Genomic DNA, 23,430 nt, shown 5'->3' on the forward strand with positions numbered 1-23,430 from the left:
AGATACAATCTAAAAACTCCACAAGCTTCACAAAAACAAAAATCTCCCCCTAATCCTCTACAAAGTACTTCCCCTTTTTGTGACGAATTGGCAAAGGGCACTCACTCATCATCAAAAGGAGGTGGCAAAGGTGATCTTCTAAAATGCTTCAAATCTACTTGCAAAGCACGAAGCTCATCAAGCATGTCCACCAAAAGCTGACCATGAGCTGCCTGAACGGTCATGACAGTCTCCAACATACGTCGAATGTCTGAATCATCTGAAGTAGATGGTGGAGGAACAGCATCATCAGTAGGATCAACAAATGCCTTAACAGAAGTAGTACCTGCAGAAGATGGAGGAGGAGGTGTGACACCAGAAGACCCAACCCTAGGGTGATTAGAGCTCGGTCTCAACTGAGCAGCCCTTTACCTAAGAAAGGTGGCACTGTGACACCTATGAGAGCGATAACATGGATAGGCTCAGATGCCAGAAACTCATCTAAACCTAGATGTAACAAAATCCGATGAATAAAAATGGGGAAGAAAAGAGTATGAGTAAAAAATGAGGAAAACTCATAGGAGCATCAGTAACTAAGGCATTCAAAAATGCACAACGCTCCAAAGGAATGGTGTGCAGATGAGAGATAGGCCACAAGGAATGACAAGCAATCCTAAAGAAAAGATAGTGGATCTCAGTGAGCTCAACAGGAGTGATTCGAGGATCAGAACCCCACTGGATAGAAGACCTAGTGATGTAAAACATGATGTCATCTAGGGGAGGAGACTTATCATAAGGTTAGACAGGATGTTGGACCACTAGTACCCCAAGAGCATCAGCTACTACTAAAGGAGTAATGGTGTACTCTACTCCTCGTATCCAACTCTTAACCAGAGTGTAAGGGAATCATAAACATGGATAGAGAGGTTCGAGTAGAACTCTCTAATTAGGGTAGCTGGAGGTGGATGATCAATATCTAACAATGGTAGCCAGCCCCTATGCTCAAAGTTAGCCCTAATGACAGGATCAAGCTTATCTAACAAAACCTTTCTCTTAGCCCAAATGTTTCTCTTAATGTTTAGCTTCTCAAACATCTCTTGGTTTTTCTCACTCGGAAACCTCTCTCTATCAAAAGAAGGAGCAGAGGTGGAGGTAGGTGTCCTATGGGCTCTAGTCTTCCTAACCATGATCTATGGTTGGAATAGGGCAAACAGAAAAGAACCAAGGAAAGAGAAAACAAGAAAACCCAAGGGCAGACTGCAAGTTAGCACAAAAATATAGAAATAACAATTCTATATGATGCATGAACAGTGAAAGCAAATGATGCATGCTCTAATGCAGTGAGAATATGTTCAAATGAACTTTAAAATAACAAAATTGGCTTGAGCATAGAGTTTATATCAAAAATCCCAAAATTTGGAAAACCACTTGTAGAATTTTCAAGAAATTGGACCAATTGATCATTAAACAAGATAGATAACAAATTATAACAACCAAATCAATCAATCAAACAAGCCAATTTCATCAATTTAACAAAATCCCCAATTCAGGTATATTCAAGCCCTAGAAATTTCAAATTCTTAAAAATCACCAAATTGATCAAATTAAGCCACCAAGAACAGTTATATAGCATCGTATAACAAAAACCCATTGATCAATCTTAAGAAAAACAGCTTGAATCATCAAAAATCCCAAACATCCATTGGTTCGAAATTTTCCCCAAAATGCATGATTTAATGCATGAAATATGAAAATAAATTAAAAAGGAAGGGTAAAAAGGTCTAACTGGCTTTAGATGAGAAAAACCCTTGAACAATTTTGATAGAAAACGACAAAAATCTTGCTTTGACCTTTAGACCAATTGAATAGAGAGAGAAAGAGTTTTGAAACTTTTGAAATAGTGTATGAACACATGAGAAGCTCAGTTTTTAAAAAACTCTCTATACTATTTTTGATTGATCGAAAAATAGGTTCGATCGGTCGAAAATGCTTCGATCAATCCATTAGCAATGGAGCACCAATCGAAACAGACAAAGGCTGACCAAAATTTTAATTGCAATTTTGATCAGTTGAAAAACAGGTTCGATTGATAGAAATTTTGAAAAAATCACATTTTTGAAAAACAAAGCAATTTTATGCAAAAACTCCTCAAAGCATTGAATTTTAGGAATAAAATGCATGAGTATGAGATGAAATGCTTTTCAAAAACACATGTTTTGAAACCAGTTTTCCCAAAATTAAGATTTTCAATCAATTCACCTTAAATTCCCAAATAGCAAACATGTTTTGTATAAAACTCAAGGAATTTTCAAACTTGGTTGGCCAAACCAAAATCACACACAATAACATGAACAAAGTTTAGCAAAGAGTAACTTGTGTAGTGTGTGCTACTAGCAAAAACTTGAAATACATGTGAGGTGATATGTAAATAGAAATCAAACACAAAGTCTACAAAATTCATCACATAGAATTTGAAAGAGACTATCACCTAAAGAGTTACAACATATAACTCTCACATCTCCTAGAATAAAAGCTTGCAATCATGTAAGTTTCTTGATTTGCCTCATATTGTACACACCAATTTTAATTTGAGCAGAACCTTATTAAAATAGCCGGGATAATGTACACACCAATTTTATTTGATTGATTTAACTTAAAGTCCAATAATGTACACTTCAATTTTAGCATTTAAATCGAGGGTACACCTTATGCTCTTTTTATGCATATGCTACACTTTCTGGAGCACAATATCTTACGATATGCACTAAGGTATTCATGATTGGCTAGTAAACAGTGGTGAGATGGTTATTTATGCCTTTCTCAATAAGATCAAGTCCAACAATCAAAGGCATGTGATTTCAAGATCAAGACAACGTGATCAAAAACTATAAACATCTTCCCATACAACATGCACTACTAAGGTCAAACTAGTAAAGTGCAAGAAATAAGCTCATCAAAGCTAAACAAGGTACATAAACATGTTACGTAAAAATAAATTGGCCAACCTCGATTTCAAATCCAAGAAAAAATATTGCAAAACACATTATGCTTCCTTTTTCCCCCCCTTTTCTTTGTTTTTTATTTATTTAAAAAATAACAAAAATAAACCAAGAATGAAATGCATGAATGTTATGCAATGCAAATCCTAAAAAAAAAAAAAAACAAAACAACAAGAAAAATGGTCACAAAGAGTAGAGCGATGAAGCACAAGGATCATATCAGAAAGACTCAATTAGATTGAGCATTTTGCATCCAAAGCTTTTTAGATGTACCTTAAGCATTAGAGTTCTTATTCACATTAGAATGATGACCAACTCCAGAATTGGAATAAAGGTTTGACCAACTCCAAGATTGGAATAAAGGTTTAGAGCATTTACCAATTCACCAATAAGTACCATAGGATCTTGTACTTGAGGCACAGGTACTTTTGATTTGTTTGCTCGCTTAGCAACTTGCAACTTGAAACAGTTTGGACGAATGTGCCCAGACTTTCCACAAAAATGACAAACCCAAGCAGGCTTAACTTGTAACTTGCCCTTAGGAGGATTAGGAGACTTAGGTTTAGACTTATGAAGATCAACCCTAATCTTCCTAGAAGGTACGACATCTACAAGTTTAGTAGCCTCACTCAGAGAGGGTTCAATAGAAGGAATAAAATTTGTGGAATGGGATTCAGGCACAGTGATGCTTTCTACAAAACCGAAGCCATTTTTGTCAGATGGAGACTTTTGAACACTTAGTATGTGATCAAGTTTGGAGCTTGTAGACCTATTAGTTTGTTCTCTAGCAACAGATAATTCAAGTTCCAATTTTTTAACTTTATCAAGTAAAAACATGTTCTCAGTCTTCACATTATTTAATAACTCATTAGCATCAAACAGTTTTACAAGAAAATTTTTTTTTTCAAGTTCAAGAGATGAAATTTTCTTTAAGCCTAAATCAACACTCATAGCATCCTTTGCAGCAACTTTGCAAAATTTATTGTAGGCTTCTTGTAAATCTACATCCTCAGAGAGTTCTCCATCAAAAGGGTTCTCTTCAACAGCAATACTTTCATCAACTATAGCAGTAGCAGTGAAAGCAATAAAATTTTCATCCTTATCACAACCAGACTCATCATCGAAAACTTCATCATCACTAAGGGTTACAATCATAGCCTTACCCGTAGACCTCAAGTATGTAGGACATTTAGATTTCATATGACTATACTCTTGACACCCAAAACATTATTGCCCCATAGAATTATTTAAAGGTTGACCTATTTTCTCTTTAGGTTTCTCAGCGTTATTAACCTTAGTGGAATCATTCTTTCTAAAATTTCTAGGTTTAGTAGTGTTCTTACCTCTTATCCTTCTATTATTGTTCTTAAGAAAATTTTTAAAGTTCTTGGCAAGGTAAGCAATCTCTGTAGCAGAGAGCTCATCATCAAATCCACTCACATCAACATCATCAATAGACTTAAGAGCCATTGATTTGGATTTGTTAGTCTTAGGTAGGTCCAACTTATAGGACTGAAGTGATCCTATAGGTTCATCAACAGGGATGGAGTCCACATCCTTACTTTCAGTGATGGCAGTCACTTTGGGTCTAAAATTTTCAGTCAAAGATCTAAAAATCTTCTTAACAATTTTAGGTTGATCATAGATTTCACCCAGATTATAAGCAGAATTAACAATATCATTAAGCTTAGCATAGAATTCATCAAAAGATTCATCATTAGACATCCTAATGCTTTCAAATATAGAAGTTAATTGCTGCAATTTACTTATCTTAATTGTCTTTTTGCCTTCATGCACAATCTGGAGGATATTCTAAGCAGTATGAACAATCTCAACATTAGAAATTCTCTTAAATTCTTCCATAGAAATAGCATTAAATATAGCATTCATAGCTTTGCTATTGAAAGTGGCTGCTTTTTTCTGAGAAGTTTTCCACTCACTCACAGGAGTAGTGGGCTTCTCCCATCTGTATTCAATGGAGTTCCAGACTCTCTCATCAATAGATTTTAGGAATGCTTTCATCCTTACTTTCCAATAAGCATAATTATTCTAATCAAAGTGAGGTGGAATAACAAGAGAGTGTCTATGTTCCATGACAACAGGGGTCAAGGATCAACTCTTAGATCAAAGGATCTACAAACATAGAGCTACCTACTCTGATACCACTTATACATTTTTAGACCCCTCAAAACACAACCAGATTAACCTATTAATTAGCCAAGTGATTACTTGGTCAAATTATGCAATTCTAGGTTAACATAGATAAATCATATCAATGTAAAGCGCAAAAAATAAAGAATACAAAGATATGATGACCCAGGAAAACCAAACCGAAAAAAACCTGGGGAGGATTTAACCTAGCTATCCTCAAGGTAAACCTGAATTCACTATGAAAGAATTGAAGTTTACACAATAGAAACTCAGACCACTAACATCCTATTACTATCTCGAGTGGGAAACTTACTACCATAACCTCATGATAGCTCTGAGTCCACAGACTACTTCTTTCTTGGATTCCCAGCAAGTACAAAAACTCTCACTTATATATCTTTAAGCTCTTGAATCTGCAACTGAATGATCACCTAGTTCTTGACTTGAATGTTGGAAACCCTAAGTATGTGTGAAGGTAAACACCTCTAGATCTCACAGAAAATTCACACACACAGCATAAAGAGCAACCTAAAAACATGGCTAGGGTTTTCCCTTTTATACTAAGAGTAAAACATAAAATCCTACACGTCAAATGGGTTTGGGCTGAGTTGAAAATTCTACTGAAAAAACAATTTGCACGACTTTCGATCGATCGAGTCTAATTCTCGATCGATCGAGCCAGACAGATTTACACAGTAAATCTTGCAACAACTTGGTTCCAACTTTATATAAAAAGCATATACTTTGAGCAAGTTTAAAGAAGACTAAAACGTTTTGATCATGGTTTGCCAATATTATAAAATGAAGTTCTAATACATTAGTTCCTAATTCTTAGAACCTAACAAGTTTCACATATTGTTATTGGAGGAAGTTTGTATAGATATGCAAATGTGTGCTTTACGGTTGAAGATGCAATCACCACTAAGCGAGCTAAGGACTTCTTAATTGGTTGGTATGTGGATTCCTAGATTTATGGAGACAATCCTAATGTAATAAAATAATCGTAGGCTCAAGAATTCCAGTCTTCACCGATCTTGAATTAAATCAGGTTAAGGGTTCATTTGACTTCGTAGGAGCAAATTACTACAACTCATTGTACGTTAAGGATGACTCCAAAAAACTAAACAAGGAAGTCAGAAGCTTTGATGCAAGCATGGCAATAAATTTGATTTCCATTCAAAATAATATATCTTTACTTGATTATCTAATTATGCAGTGGGCTTTGCATGAAGCCATCAACTGATGGTTTATTTCAAGCAAGTTTATGGAAATCCTTTTAATCAGATTGATGAGAATGGACAGCGAACACGTTGCAATTCATCATTGGAAGATGAGCTAAGGGTTCAAGATGATGTTTGGTTCCAACTTAAGAAGAAGTAATGTGTGAATAGGATGGTCAAGATGTCATTGGAATATTGGAAGATGAGCTAAGGGCTCAAGATGATGTTTGGTGCCAACTTAAGAAGAAGCAATGTGTGAATAGGATGGTCAAGATGTTCTTGGAATATTGGTTTAGTGGCCGGTCACCCCTCATGAAGATGCCACTCAATAACACCATTTTCTTAGCTAGTGTTTTGATGGGGAGATAAATGTTAGGAACCCCAAATTATGTTATAGGAATTAGGAATATTGGTATGATTCTCAAAATCTTCTAATAATTGTTGTAATTTCATCTTTTCAAATAGTTAGTTAGTTAATTAGGGATTAAGCACATGTAACACACTTACCACATGACTAGTTCTAAGAACACATATGCTAAAATAGTTAGCCAACCATCTTAAGCCACATGGGCCAATTAGATTAGAGTTAGTCTCCTATTAATACATGATTTTAATTCAAAATTAGGCGCTAAATAAATAAACCAAATTGTTGCTTTTGCAATACTTTCTCTCTCTTTCCCTCTGAATAAATTTTTTGGAAGGTGACTACCTTGAATATGGTCAAATTCAATGCAATTCCCCATCCATTTCCATACAATTCCCATTTATCCGTTTTAGGAACCAATGGGTTCCTAAAACCCCCTAAAAAAACAAAAATAAAAAATCTATTCAACTAAAATCTGTCTCGGAAAACAGAAACTGATTTTCTGTTTTTTTGTTAATCTATTTACTTTTTATGAGGATGAGACGAAGCAGTTGCCGAAGAGTGTGAGGATGGCTATCTATGTAACAAACACAGCTAACATCGTGCTCTTTGCCGCAAAGGTTTTTGATTCTATTGAGAGGAAATCATTGGCGGTCATTGCGTCAATCTTGGCTCCACTCTTTGATCTCTTGTGGGGATTTATATTGTGGTTTACATCTCATGCTATGCAAAACCCAAACCAGCGTCGATATCCAATTGGAAAGAAACGAATGCAGCCAGTGGTAAGTCATTCAACCCAACAATTGTGAGGCTGCATTTGGAAACACCTTAATGTATATTTGAATTTAAGTCTCTCCCTTCCTGCAAACAGTTTAATAGGTTGCATGCTTCCCTTTCTTTCATTTCACTTTCAGCAATCCTTCTTGAATATTCAAATAGTGTGTAAAACACCTTAAACGTTTAAACCCCCAAATTACAAATTACCAATTCAAGCTTATTATCAAACAATGTATATGCGGAATATGAAAATAAGCTAAAACAGAATTGATAAAACAATTTAAACAAAATAAAATCACAACGCCAGTAGAAACTAAATGGCAAAGATTAAGGGAAGAAAGATGCAAATACAAAGACAACACAGCAATGTGTTATCGAAGAGAAAAACAAAGTTCTTAGCGTAAAATCTCTCCGCTGCCCTCCAAACGGTCAATAATCCACTAGAGAATAAAATTGGGATACATGAATAGTAGAAGACTCCCAAACCTAATCTACCCAGTGTACCTAAGTCCTCCAAGCTTCTTACTCCAACGAGGTTACAACGAACTTTTGTCTTCTCTAGCTTATCGGATTCCGCTATAGCCCATAGCATCAACCAATATCAATTGGTCCCTTCCTAACTGCTTCCCAAGTACCAAATAACCTTCTCATATATATGGGTATGGTGAGATAAGGATTTGGCCAATGTACCTTTCAAGGATGTAACAATGGAGAGGGTGAGAGTAGAAGAATTTGGAGAAATAAGGATGAAGATTGTGGATGACTTGACTGAGTCGCGAGCTAACTGCCTGACCAAACTAGAAGTTTTGTCTTGTAGTACTCCAGCTGGCGTGACTCTTCACCTCCTCTACATGCTTCACATGTGTGCCTCCTTTGGCAACTTGCTAGCCATGAACTAGTCGCAAGATCTAGTCACGAGGCCTTACTGAATGCACACTTTTAAGCTTTTTCTTCACACTCTCTCACACACTACCTTTACATGATTCCCATCTAAATACAGGATTTCTAAATGCTGAATTATAAGCAAATTGGCACAGAATAAAGCCAACAGAATGGTTGATTAAATTCAACCTTACACTTCTTGTGATCAATAAGGTAAATAAATATTTCCAACCATTACTAGTGTTGCCTCAATTGTATCTTATTCCACAAATGCTAGAGGGAAAAGCAATAAGGAAACATTTAATGGTGTTAGGGTACAGTTTTACTTTTATTCTATTACAAGCAGTTTGAAATTAATGTAAATGCTTGCCTAAAGATTCCATCAGGTCATGCTTTAGACTCTCATTTTGTTATGAAAATATTGAGCTCAAAGTCTTTTGAGTTTGTTAAAAAGAGAAAAAGGTTTTTGGCAGAACTTGTTAATTGAGAAAATGCAGGGACCATTGGCTTTTTGCTTCTGCATACCAAGCTAGGAATAGACACTTTGGAATAACTTTTTTTTTTTTTTTTTTTGTGGGTGATAAATTGGAAAAGTGGTCAAACAATCTACACTAAGGAACCAATAGCATTGGTTTTGGGCTTAGTTTTTGAATGTTGGATCAAGGGGACAATGATTTATGGGGATATGGACCCAAGGCAAGCTAATAATCGCATCAGATATGCCCAGACTCTGTTTTAACCCTTTTGCTATAATGCATCATATATTGAACTTGCAGGGAATCATTATTTTTGGATCTTTCGGATTACAAGTACTATTTCAGGCAGCTCAACAATTCATTACAAAGGTATGCAACTCTGATAATATTAGCTTCAACCTAAGTTAATTAAGGATATAGACGGCGGTGAGCACAGGACTAGGACACATTTTAGCCGTTGAAATTGAGAAGGTTTTAAAGATTAGCACCCTTCTTGATGTCTTGTCAGAACTCAGAGCTCCAATGTTTCCTTAGTCATTGGTACTTTACAAAAAGGTTGGCATAGGTTTTGAGGTACTACCCAAATGTATGAGGTCCTAGTTATATCGCAGTCTGAGTTGGTGGATACACTTACCGTTCTAAAGTTCTATATTGTATTCATTTACAATATCAGTGATTAATATAATCTTCATTTCATGTGCTGATTACAGTCTGTGCCTGAAAAGGATCCTCAGAAGGAGAAATGGATAATTGGAATAATGACATCTGTAACTTTGGTGAAGTTTATGCTCGTGGTCTATTGTCGAAGGTTTAAAAATAAAATTGTTAGAGCCTATGCTGAACATCATTTTTCTGATGTTAAAACCAATTTGATCAGTTTGGCAGCAGTTGTCCTGGCCAGTCGATACTATTGGTGGATTGATCCTACTGGAGCTATTATAGTGAGTTCAAATGCAATTAACTTTTTTTTTAAAATATCTGACCCATCTCCCCTTTTTACTGTACTGTAGATAATTGGGTTCAGCTACACTACTGGGTTTTAATATCTTTTCTTTCTTAAAACCATCACAATTACCACTTACTGTGTTTTGTATTAAAAAAATTTGGTATTTCCACTCTCTCTCTCTCAAGTGATATTCCACTTCCATTCTATGCCTTGACATGGATCTATAAGTGGCATGAGGATGGAATTCTTCTTGGCTCCTTGGAATTGAACCTTACTCTTATCTTATTACAATGATTTCTTGAACCTGTGATGCAGATACTATTATATACAATGAATACATGGAAGAAGACGTTCATTGAGAATTTATTTGCCCTAATTGGAAGGACAGCACCACCTGAATTTTTGGGAAAGCTAACATATCTGATATGGAACCACCATGAAGATGTCAAGAAAATTGATACGGTAAGAGCATACACATTTGGTTCTGATCATTATTTTGTGGAGGTTGACATAGTTTTGCCACAGGACATGGTTCTGAGCAAAACGCATGACATTGGTGAGACACTGCAAGAGAAGCTGGAGCAACTCCCTGAAGTTGCGAGAGCTTTTGTGCATATAGATTCCGAGTATACTCACAGGCCTGAACACAAGACCATGGTTTGATGACAAAGATGATGATGACAAGTGCAATGATCAGAGCTCAGCCTTGGTAGAGCACAAGGGCCTTCACATGAGTTGCTGATTTAATTAATATGAGATGCAATATTTTATTGTAATGACAAGTATACAATTTACCATCTGATGGCTTAAATCCACTAATCATGAAGTATCTCTCTTATTTATTTAGTTGGCCTGAACACAAGACCACGGTTTTATGAAGATGACAATTGTACTGATCAGAGCTCAGCCTTCGACAATGATGACGATGACAATTGTAATGATCGGAGCTCAGCCTTGCCAGAGCACAAGGGCCTTCAAAATTCAAATGGGTTGCTGATGGCTTAACTCCACTAATCATGAACTATCCCTCTTATTTATTTGCTAGGCCTGAACACAAGACCACAGTTTGATGACGATGACAATTGTACTGATCAGAGCTCAGCCTTCAACGATGATGATGATGGCAATTGAAATGTCAGAGCTCAGCCTTGCCAGAGCACAAGGGCCTTCAAAATTCAAATGGGTTGCTGATTTAGTTAACATGTGATGCAATATTTTTGTGATGACAAGTACAAAATTTACCATCTGATGGCTTAACTCCACTAATCATGAAGTATCCCTCTTATTTATTTAGTAGATGGAGATTCATTAAACAGTTGATTTTGTCCTTAATATGCAACCATTTTGTAATGACAAGTACAAAATTTGTCATTTATTTTTCTTGTCAATTTAATTATGAAAGTTATGGAAGCAATAACCTCTAGCTTTACTTGAGGCATTTTCTTTACTATGGTGTCACTACTGATTCTCCACTTGTGGCTGCCAACAGTGTTTGTTCTAGCATGACTTAGTCTAGACTACCTATCTTTCAGTTCCCTCCAATCTTCTTCCAATTTATTAGTCTAACAACATCCATTTAGGCTGCCAGATTCATAAGTTCAAGATCTTAACTCTTATCTTCTTCACAATTGTTAATCCATTGTTCTATTTCATACAAAATTTTAGTGTAACTACAATGCAGATAACTTCACATACAATGGGTATTTGATGAAATGCAGTGACGAAGTCTAGCTTATGGTATTCTCACACGCACATACCAAAAGGGTACATTGAAAACTGAGCAAAGACATGAAAAATCACATGTTTTATACACACACACAACACAAATTTTAAGTGGCAGAGAGTGATTCGAACCCTTGATGTCTTTGTTAAAAACACCAAAAAATGTCATTTTGACTTTGGCTGCAGGTAGATATTACACCTGGAAAAAGTCTTTTTTGGCATGAAGTATATGAAGCATTGTATGATTTGGTAGCAAGTATGTTCATGTTAACAGTGAAACAGAAGTTGTGCAGCAAAAACAAACAGATTATGAGATTAGGACAAAAGCGATTATGAGATTAGGACAAAAGCTTTGTTTTGTTTTATTTTGTTTTGTGTTTTGTGTTTGTGTTGTCTTTTCTTTTTTTTTTTTTCTTTTTTTTAATATCTTTTCTACAAATTTCATCTTTTCTGGGGTATCAATATCAATTGATTGTCTAAAAAGTGTGCTAGAGTTTATCCCTTAATTGGAAGTGAGAGTTTATTACTCTTAATATTCACTCACAAAATATGAATGAATAGAGGGGGTGCGTCCTTGTCCAACTCTCTTTCTCTGTGGCTCTACGTACTTGTGGATAACTTAATTGCATTTTGAATTCCACAACTGATCTAAATTGAAAAAATAACCAGCAAATTATTCACAATTATAAAAAGGAAAAATTACATTTGAAACCCTACAGATGAGGGATGTAACAAATCAAATCCTATTGTTCTATAAATATTCAAGTAAACGCTATTCTTTTTTCTTTTCTTTTAATGTTAAGATTTTAATAATTGAGCTGATTGGAACTCATGATTGCATAAGTCAAATTATGTTCCTTTACTACCTACATTTCTTTGTTCCTACATATGTAGGTGCAGTGTATGATGATGAGTACTAGTGGTTGAACCTTTATATCTAGAATTATTTCGTCTTAGAATTACTCTAGAATTATTCTTTAATCCCTTAACTTTCACGTCAATTGTCAAATTAATCCTTAATGTTTGATTTTTGTTAATTTAGTCCTTCACTTTGTAAAAGTAAGCAGATATGGTTCTTCTATAAAAATCATTTAGCAAATACAATAGTTTCAACTTTTTTTTTTTAATAGAAATAATATTCATCGAACGACAAGATTTCCACAGAAGAACCAGATTGACTTCATTTTGACTGCGTATGAGTGAGGCTAAACTGATAAAAATTAAAATTTTGAAAACAATTTGAGAATTAAAGTAAAACTCAAGGGAGTGAATCAAATTTTAACCAAAAACTAAACAAAAGACTTGTTGTAGTTACAAATATTACATAACAGGTTGAATACGAATTTTGACATATCAAAATCTTAGAAAGTTCTTAGCTGTGTATTGGAGGAGTGCTATGAAGAATGAACAACAAAAGACAAGCCTTATGAGTAACCAAGTTTTGCTAGGAAATCAGTTGTTTGATTTCCTTCATGGTAGGAATGAAGTAGCTCTAGATAATATATCAAGCTCATGAGAGATTTGCAATCTATAACAATAGAGGAATAGAAATCATGAGCAGACAAGATGCATTTTCCATTTCACTTGAAATGGTAATAGTCTTTTTTTTTTTTTTTTAATGGTAAAAAACCGTACCGAATGTCACGTCATTTAAAATTTTAAATGATGTTAATCTTAAATGATATGACACTGGATTCACTATCTTATTTATAATAGTTAATCTGAACCACGAAATGAATCAATTTCATATGGGGAGGATCCTAATAGATTGGTACTATTAGTCAAAAAGTGTATAACAAGTTTAGCAGAGGTTCAACTAACAAATGGGCTAGAAAGCTAATTGAAGATCATCTATAACTGCTCATAAGTCCTTAATGCAACGTCCATTGTGATCATGAATTAAGCTCCTCACTACTTGCTGGCTCTGGAGTCTGGATTTTTTCAGGAAGAACCATCAATAATTAAATATATGAGCATTTAACTCAGTTAACTTGGACGTGACTTTAATTCATTTTAAAAAATTAACCTCCAGATATAAGGTTTGTGATAAATGATTTTTGCTAAATGATTGATATTTTCTGAAGGACAAAACTAATTTTGTAGTTTCCACTTTTAATGATAGTTTTTTGTCATCAGACAAAGACACTAATCAATTTTTGGTGTATGCAGGGATTGAATCCTAAATCTCTTATTCAATTCTTAGAAACTTTACTAATTAGGTTAACTGGAACCCAAAAAAGAAGAGAGTTTGATTAACAAACAATAGTCACAATTGAGCTAGTCCAAATAATTCATAGTGGGTATTTCATATTCTGAAAGTTTTCCAGGTGGGTATTGATTTAAATGCATAATATTAACTATTTGGTTTCTTTTTCTAGTGAGATTTTTTTTTTTTTTTTTTTTTGCTTCTTCCTTCCAGTGGTCACTATGATTAGGGAGTCGGAGATTAGCCGTAGGATGGGGGAGACGAGGTTTTTTTTTTTTTTTTTTTTTTGGGATTCTTTGACTTCTTTCCTTTCATCATTTATTTTAGTTTAATGGAATTAATTAAGGTAAATGGAAAATGCTAAAAATATTACAAGTTATATTACATAAAATTTACAAATTATGTAACAAAGAATGTGATTGGTTCATATATTAAAAAAAAAAAAAAGTGTGATTGGTAACTTTTAGTACTTGTAAGGCTACTTGGTGGAGTGGTGGTGTGGTATAATTTTGGTTTTTTTATTATAAAGGGAATGTGAAGGTTTAGAGAAATTCTAAAACCACACATTTCACAACTATTTTATGTGACTGACTATTTGTTACTTTCACATAAATTTACAATTTTTTCTCCATCACTTACAACCTAACACATTAAAGTTGTGGCCCAAAAATGTGTGGTCCTAGATTTTTCAAAGGTTTAAAGATTTTTTTTTTTTTTTTGGGTGGTGGGTGTGTTATCTTACTTTAATGGTTCATATGAGCTGTCTCATACCCACATAAAAAGAGATAGCTATGAGGAGTGAAATGCATGAACTTTGGGAAACAGACACAAGGCATGAGTAGCTCACTTGGTGGTACGAGTTCTTGTATTGTTTCATATGATGCTTGCAGAAGTTGATTGGTTCAAATACTGACTCTTCAACTAATGTGTTGTGCTCACAACAATATCTTCACAAAGGCCTCGATGTTTTACATGGTATTGCCTTTACTATCACATGACATAGGATTGATGAATTCACATTGAAGACCATCTCTTCTTATTCATTAAAAAAAAAAAAAAACAAAAACAAAAACCCTACCAGCTTAACTAACACCACATGGCCAATGATAAATTTTTCTAACAATTTTATATATATTTTTTCTTTGAGAAGAAACTTTAGAACTTGAGAAACATATTCTAACATATGTTGAAGAAGTTATACAGAGGTCTTAATAACGGAAAAATACAACTTGTTACGGTTATATGTATCTTCTGTGAATGAGAAGATACATATACTCGTAACAAGGTATGCCTTCTCCTTAATAAGAATCTAGAAATTGGTTTGAATATCTTTACCAAGATATATACGTCTATAAAGTTGAAATATCTCCATCACCATTGTAGATAAGGTCCAAACGCCCACCAGTCATTATCAGGTGGTGCAAAATATAGACGAGATACCAAGCAAAGTCCTCACTAGTAGTCACCACCAGGCCAAAAATTCCTAATTCCTTTACAAAGGGGCAAATCTTATTGTGTTAAATACAATTTGACACAGATATACAGACACCTTTTGTTGGAGTACTGTTATCTTAGATTTTTTTTTTTAATAGTTTTATATATCTGCTCTATAAATTTAATATGATTCAAACCTTACAAAACTTGGCCTTTTTTATTTTTTAAGTCTAAGATAATTTTTTATTTTAAGGATGAAGTCTAAGAGAATAATTATAATTGAGCACTCATATCATGCAATCCAACGTTTGACCTTGTTGGCAATGGCAGCAACACACCCCACACCAGACATCATGGTACGAGAAAGTTTGGTGCTTATGAGTATTATTTCAGCAATATTTATTACCTTTGACGAGTAGTTGGTATTATTATTTCAGCAATATATATATATATATATATATATATATATATATATATATTTATATGTATTTTATTTTAATACACATTGACAGTTTTTAGACCCCTTAAACAATTGATTTAATCTAGGTAATTAGCCAAGTTGTTACTTAGTCCAATTAAACAAGTCTAGGTTATCACAATAACAAGATCAAATCATGCAAAGCATCGGAAAATAAATAACACAAGATATGATCACCAGGAAACCAAACTGGTAAAAACCTGGGGAGGATTTGACCTAACTATCCTCAAGGTAAACTTGAATCCACTTTCTTGAAAGAATCGAAATTCATACAAAAGGACTTACAAGCACCCCCACTTGACTTCCTAATGCTACCAACCAGTAGAACTTATTGATACGACCACATGCAAGCTCCGAATCCATGGACTCCTTCTTTTTGGGATTCCTACCAGCTACAAGCACACCCGCTTGTGTATTCTTTAAGCTTCAATGGCAGCAACTGAATTGATCATTGAGGTGTAGAGAATATTTTCTCCTTGAAAACCCTAAGTTTGTGTAAAGGAAAGCTCCTCTAGATCTCACAAGAGATTTACACAAACCGCAAATATGAGCAACACTAAAACATGGCTAGGGTTTGCCTTTTATACTTAGGACAAATAAGAAACCCTAAAAACGTTTTAAAACAACTAGGGCTGAGTTGGACGAATCTGCAGAAAAGCAATCTGCCCGAGCTTCGATCGGTCGAGCCTAAGCTTTGATCGATCGAGCTAGGCCGAAAGCCACAGTGCTTCCTGCTTTAAACTCGATTCCAACTTTACATTGACATACAATTTTGAGCTAGTTTTAAATACTTCTAAACACATTGTTTTGATCATGGTTTGCCAACAATACACATTAGAGTTCTAAATATATAGAATCCTAAACTTTAGAACCTAACAAACTCCCCCTTTGGCAATCCGTGACAAAACACAACTTAAAAGCTCAAAGTTTACAAAATGAAAAGCCCTTTAAAAAATAATGCTCATAAACCAAATTCAATCCTAACTACTATCCATCAGTTGCAAGTATAGACAACAGCTCAATTGAATCAACCTGTATATTTCCTGAAACACTAAACAAAATGCATAACCGCATGTGTGGAAATAATACAAGTAAACAAAATAACTTCTTGATTTCAAACAACACACAAATAAAGACATATATCAATGAATACCTCAAAAATATAAATCAGTAAGCAGTTTGAAACAAGAAACAAATAGAGTACCAACAAAACATAAAACTCCCCCTAACATGAATATCCCATCAAAAACAAGGTAAGAGCTAAAAATGTTAAGTACACAGCGAAGCACCTAGATACAATCTAAACACTCCACAAGCTCCAACCAAAATCAAATAAACTCCCCCTGAAAACAAAAATCCTACAAGTACTCCCCCTTTTTGTGACGAAATGTCAAAGGGCAAACAAGATATCCATTATAAAAAAGGAGGTGGTATAAACTGCGCCAACTCTGCACGCAAAGCACGGATCTCATCAAGTATGTCCACCAAAATCTGTCATTGAGCCGCCTAAACGGTCAAGACATGATCCAACGTGCAACGAATGTCTGAATCATCCAAACCAGTCGGTGGAGGAACATCAGCCTCAGCAGCAACAGCAGTACCGAAAGTCTCAGCAGCAGCTGTACTTGTAGAAAAGGGAGGAAGGGAAACACTACTAGATGACACACCTCTAGTATGAGGAAGAGCAACTCTCAACTGAGCAGCCCTCTGATGAAGGAAGGTGGCACCTATGGGAGCTATCACATAAACAGGCTCACCCGACGGAAAACCATCTAGACCTAAGTAGAGCAGAATCCTATGAATAAAAATAGGATGAATCAACACATGCCCTACGGCAGAACTCCTATGAACCTCGTTCAAATAATAAAGGAACAAGTGAGGAAAACTGATGGACGCTCCAAAAGCAAAAGCGTACAAAAACACACATCGCTCTAAAGGGATGGTGTGGAAGTAAGAGATAGGCCACACAGAGTGACACGCTATCCTAAATAGGAGATAGGTGGTCTCAGTAAGCTCAGCGGACGTGATCCGAGGATCAGTACCCCACTGGATAGATAACCCAGTGATGTAAGACATGACAACATCTAAAGAGGGTGACTCATCATAGGGATAGTTAGCATCCCGAACAACCGGCACCCTAAGAGCCTCAGCCACTACCCGAGGGGTAATGGTGAACTTTACACCTCATATCCAACTCCTAACAAGAGTTTTGGAATCATAGACGTGACAAGAGAGGGTCGAGTAGAACTCTCTAATCAGGGTGGTCGGGGGTGGATGATCTATCTCTAAGAGAGGCAACCAACCTCTAGACTCAAAATTGGCCCTAATGGCCGGATCAAGTTGATCTAAAATAACTGCTCGCTCAGACCATATTTTACGCTTACAGTTCAAAGAGTCATAGGCTTTTCTACACTTATCATTTTTAAACAGCTCAACCCTAGGTGGAGACTCAGAGGAAGTGGAAGTGGTCTTATGAGCTCTAGTTTTCCTAGGCATGGTGCTAAGATAAGGATCAAAACACAGAGCGAAAGAACAACAAAAAAAAACAAACAAAAACCAAGGGCAGACTGCAAGTTAGCACAAAAACAAAATATAGAACAAAAATTTATATGATGCATGAACAAGTGTAAATTGCATGATGCATGTTCTAATGCAGTGAATTAAGTCCAAAAGAGGTTCAAATTACACAAATTGGCTTGAACATTAAGAGTTTTAACACAAAACCCCAAAATTTTAGAAACCACTTGATCAATTTTTAAAAAAAATTGATGAATTGATCATGACACATGATATAATAACAACAATAATGACCAATTACATTAATTGGATAAGCCAATTTCATCAATTTGAGCCAATTTGACAAAATCCCCAATTCGGATCAAATTCAAAACCCTAGAATTTTCAATTTTTCAAAAACCACAAAATTGATCAAATTAAATTATAGGGAACATCAATACAACATCATGGCACAAAAACCCATTGATCAATTTCACAAGAATAGGCTTGAATCATCAAAAACCCCAATAAGTGTGAAGATGCCAAAAATAGCCATGAGAATGCATGAAAAAGAGAACAAAACTTGAAAAAGAAGGGCAAAATGGACTTACCAACTTCCAAGGACAAAAACCTAGTAAAGAATTTGAAGGAAAACGACAAAAACTTGAGTGGTGGAGCCTTAAGCCAACGCGGAGAGAGAGAAAAACTTGAAAAAGTTTGAATAATGACTTTGAAAAAGTCCAGTTCAGCTTTTTAAAAAACCTGATATACGAGTTTCGATCGGTCGAAAATCAGCCTCGACCGGTCGAAATAGACAGAGACTCCCTCTCTCAAAATTTAAAAATTTTTAAAAATTTCGATCAGTCGAAAAACAGAATGGACCGATCGAATCAGGCAGTGGCTCACCATCTTTTGAAAAAAAAAACCAAGTTTTGAAAAAAAACGAGATGATTTGACTCAAAGCATTTAATTTTAAGAACAAAAATGCATGAGTATGAGATGGTATGTTTTTCAAATCAAGAATTTTAAGCCCAAAATTCCCAAAAACAAAATTTTGCATTCTTGACAAATTTTTCAAGCAACAAATTTAGTTTACACATAATTCAAAGTAATTGCAAAAACGTGGTTGGTCAGACCATGAACACACACAATAACATGTACGAAGTTTAGCAAAGAATAATTTGTGTAGTGTGTGCAACTAGCAAAAACTTGAGATACATGTGAGGTGATATGTGAATAGCAATCAATCACAAAGTCTACAAAATTCATTACAAAGAATTTTAAAAGAGACTATCACCTAAAGAGTTACATCATATAACTCCCACATCTCCTAGATCATAAGCTTGCAATCATGTAAATTTCTTGTATTTATGCCTCATAATATACATACCAATTTTAAGTTATGTGAGTTTGGCATCAAGCCTAATAATACACACCAATTTGATTTTAAGAATTTACCACTTTAACCGAGGCTTCACCTTATGATCTTTTTGTACATGTGTTACACTTTCTCGAGCACAAAATCTTATGATATGCACTAAGGTGTTCATGATTGGATAGTGAACAATGGTGAGATGGTTATTTATGCCTTTCTCTAAAAGTTCAAGTCCAACATTTAAAAAACATGTGACTTTAAGATTAAGACATAGTAATCAAAAACCATAAACAGCTTTCCCACATAACATGCACTACAAATCTTCAACTAGTAGAGTGCAATTAATAAGCTCATCAAAGCTAAACAAGGTACAAAAGACATGTTATGTGAAAATAAATTGACTAACCTTGTTTTCAAAAACCAAGAAGAATAGTGCAAAACAAAATGTGCTTCCTTTTCCCCCTTTTTTTTAATAAAAAAAAAACACCTAGAATGAAATGCATGAATATTATGCTATGCAAATCCTAGAAACAAGGAGGAAAAAAAGAACAATGGTTACAAATGATAGAACAATGAAGCATAAGGACCATGTCAAAAAGACTCAGTTAGATCGAGTCTTTTGCATCCAAAACTTTTTAGATACACCACGAGTATTGGAGTTTTTATTCACTTGAGAATGATTACCAACTCCAGGATTGGAATAAAGGTTTAAAGCTTTTACCAAATCACCAATAAGTACCATAGGATCAAGTGCTTGAGGCACAGGTACTTTTGGTTTGTTTGCTCTCTTTGCAGTTTGCAGCTTGTAGCAATTTGGATGGATGTGTCCAGTCTTTCCACAAAAATAACAAACCCATGCAGGTTTATCATATGTCTTGTCCTTAGATAGGGTAGGCTTCTTAGGCTTAGATTCTTTCAGATCAACCCTAATCTTCCTAGATGATGAACCTTCTAAGGGTTTAGCAATCTCACTCACAGAGGGTTTGATAGTTTCACTCACTGAAGGTTCAGAAGATGAAGATGAAGAAACAAACTTAGTGGAATGGGGAGCGGATACAAAGATGCTATCAACATAACCTAAACCAGTTTTGTCAGAAGATGACTTTTGAACACTCAGCATTTGATCAAGTTTAGAACTAGTAGATCTAGCAACAGATAAATCAAGTTCCAAAAATTTAACTTTATCAAGCAAAAGCATGTTTTCAGTTTTCACATTGTTAAAAAGATCATTAGCATCAAAAAATTTAATAAGCAAATTTTTCTTTTCAAGCTCAAGAGATTCAATTTTCTTCAGGCCAAGTTCAACATTCATAGCATCCTTTGCAGCAACTTTGCAAAGTTTGTTATAGGCCTCTTGAAGATCTGCATCTTTAGAGAGTTCCCCATCAGAAGGGTTCTCTTCAACAGATATGCTCTCATCAACTACAGCAGTAGCAATGAAAGTAATGAAGTTTCCATCCTCATCACAATCAGACTCATGATCAGAAACTTTACCATCACTAAGGGTTATAGCCATAGCCTTACCCTTAGACTTCAAATAGGTTGGACATTCAGATTTCATGTGTCCATACCCTTGACACCCAAAACACTGAGAGCCCAAGGAATTATTAGAAGCTTGACCTACTCTTTCTCTAGGCTTATCATTGTTGTTAACCTTAGTGAGATCATACTTCCTAAAATTTCTAGGTTCAGCAGTGCTTGTGCCTCTTGCCTTTCTATTGTTATTCTTGAGAAAGTTTCTAAAGTTCTTGGCAAGATAGGCAATCGCTGTAGCAGAGAGCTTATCATCAAATCCACCACTATCAACATCATCAACTGACTTAAGAGCCATTGATTTGGATTTGGTAGTTTTGGGTAGATCCAACTCATAAGATTGAAGAGATCCTACAAGCTCATCAATAGGGATGGAGTCAACATCCTTGCTTTCAGTAATGGCTGTCACCTTGGGTCTAAAGTTTTCAATCAAAGATCTAAGAATCTTCCTAACAATTTTAGGTTGATTATAAATTTCACCCAAGTTAAAAGCAGAATTAACAATGTCATTCAGTTTAGTATAGAATTCATCAAAAGGTTCATTGTCAGACATCCTAATGCTTTCAAATTTAGAAGTCAATTGCTGCAATTTATTTATTTTGATAGCCTTTGTGCCTTCATGCACAATCTGAAGGATATTCCAAGCAGTATGAGCGCTCTCAACATTCGAGATTCTCTTAAATTCCTCCATAAAAACAGCGTTAAAAACTGCATTCATAGCTTTGCTATTAAACGAAGCTGCTTCTTTCTGAGAAGTTTCCTACTCACTAACCGGAGTAGTGGGCTTCTCCCATCTGTGTTCAACGGAGTTCCACACTCTCTCATCAATGGATTTCAGGAAAGCTTTCATCCTTACTTTCTAGTAAGCATAATTATTCTCATCAAAGTGAGGAGGAATAACTAGAGAGTGTCCGTGTTCCATGACAACAGGGGTCAATGATCAACTCAGTGATCAAAGGATTAACAACAAAAGAGCTACCTGCTTTGATACCACTTGACAGTTTTTAGACCCCTTAAACAATTGATTTAACCTAGGTAATTAGCCAAGTTGTTACTTAGTCCAATTAAACAAGTCTAGGTTATCACAATAACAAGATCAAATTATGCAAAGCAGCGGAAAATAAATAACACAAGATATGATCACCTAGGAAACCAAACCAGTAAAAACCTAGGGAGGATTTGACTTAGCTATCCTTAAGGTAAACTTGAATCCACTATCTTGAAAGAATCGAAGTTCATACAAAAGGACTTACAAGCACCCCCGCTTGACTTCCTAATGCTACCAACCAGTAGAACTTACTGACACGACCACATGCAAGCTCCGAATCCACGGACTCCTTCTTTCTTGGATTCCCACCAGCTACAAGCACACCCGTTTGTGTATTCTTTAAGTTTCAATGGCAGCAACTGAATTGATCATCAAGTTGTAGAGAATATCTTCTCCTTGAAAACCCTAAATTTGTGTAAAGGAAAGCTCCTCTAGATCTCACAAGAGATTTACACAAACCGCAAATATGAGCAGCACTAAAACGTGGCTAGGGTTTGCCTTTTATACTTAGGACAAATAAGAAACCCTAAAAATGTTTTAAAACAACTAGGGCTGAGTTGGACGAATCTGCAGAAAAGCAATCTACCCGAGCTTCGATCAGTTGAGCCTAAGCTTCGATCGATCGAGCCAGGTCGAAAGCCACAGTGCTTCCTGCTTTAAACTCGATTCCAACTTTACATTGACATACAACTTTGAACTAGCTTTAAATACTTCTAAACACATTGTTTTGATCATGGTTTGCCAACAATACACATTAGAGTTCTAAATACATAGAATCCTAAACTTTAGAACCTAACACACATTTAATAGATTTTGAATCTAATAAATCTTTTGGGTTTGTGTTAGCTTAACTAATAAATTATCTTATAAAGTAAAGAACTGATTGCTGTCTTGTCCTAATAATAAGTAGCAATTATTATAGAATAAGAGGATCTAAAGTCTTATCCATCTACAAAACATCCAATCTATCTTGTTGTTTCAAGATGAAAAACTATCATATTTTTTTATCTCACAAAAATTCTAAGACCATATACCGTTTTCCACACCATTTGTTACAATTATCATTTGTGGCTAATTGTGAGCAGTGGAGAAAAAATAGTAAGTAAATGTGAAAGTGATAGACAGCTACTCACAATTTGCTACAAAATAATTGTGGAAAAGAGTCCAATAAAAGTTGTAATTATAGAATAACTCCTCATCTAATTCTTACAAGGCGAGATATTGTCGTATGAATTAGAAATCACTAGGAAAATGCTTGCTTTCTTTAAAAAACAGTGAGTTATAGGAAAGTGTTTAGTAAACCACAAAATCAAGCTAGCTGACAATAAAATACATATTGTCGCA

At 35.1% G+C, this 23,430-nt stretch overlaps 1 protein-coding gene across 1 annotated transcript; it reads left to right on the top strand.

Moving 5' to 3' along the window:
- The first annotated feature begins 246 nt into the window (after positions 1–246).
- Positions 247–10,470, top strand: LOC115986176 (metal tolerance protein 10-like). Its single transcript, XM_031109033.1, has 6 exons — positions 247–374; positions 6,362–6,482; positions 7,250–7,495; positions 9,149–9,217; positions 9,559–9,789; positions 10,110–10,470. Exons 1-6 carry the CDS (start codon positions 247–249, stop codon positions 10,455–10,457), a joined length of 1,143 nt encoding a protein of 380 aa, XP_030964893.1. The 3' UTR covers positions 10,458–10,470.
- The last annotated feature ends 12,960 nt before the right edge of the window (positions 10,471–23,430 follow it).

This window comes from Quercus lobata, chromosome 4 (assembly GCF_001633185.2).
Source record: "Quercus lobata isolate SW786 chromosome 4, ValleyOak3.0 Primary Assembly, whole genome shotgun sequence".
NCBI lineage: Eukaryota > Viridiplantae > Streptophyta > Magnoliopsida > Fagales > Fagaceae > Quercus > Quercus lobata.

What these genes read in the sequence shown, in the direction of transcription:
- LOC115986176 (XM_031109033.1), top strand. Translation starts at nt 247, where the DNA reads ATGTCTGAATCATCTGAAGTAGATGGTGGAGGAACAGCATCATCAGTA. An exon ending in CCAGAAGACCCAACCCTAGG is followed by an intron (nt 375 to 6,361) that starts GTGATTAGAGCT and finishes CTTTGCATGAAG; the next exon opens with CCATCAACTGATGGTTTATT. An exon ending in AGCTAAGGGTTCAAGATGAT is followed by an intron (nt 6,483 to 7,249) that starts GTTTGGTTCCAA and finishes ACTTTTTATGAG; the next exon opens with GATGAGACGAAGCAGTTGCC.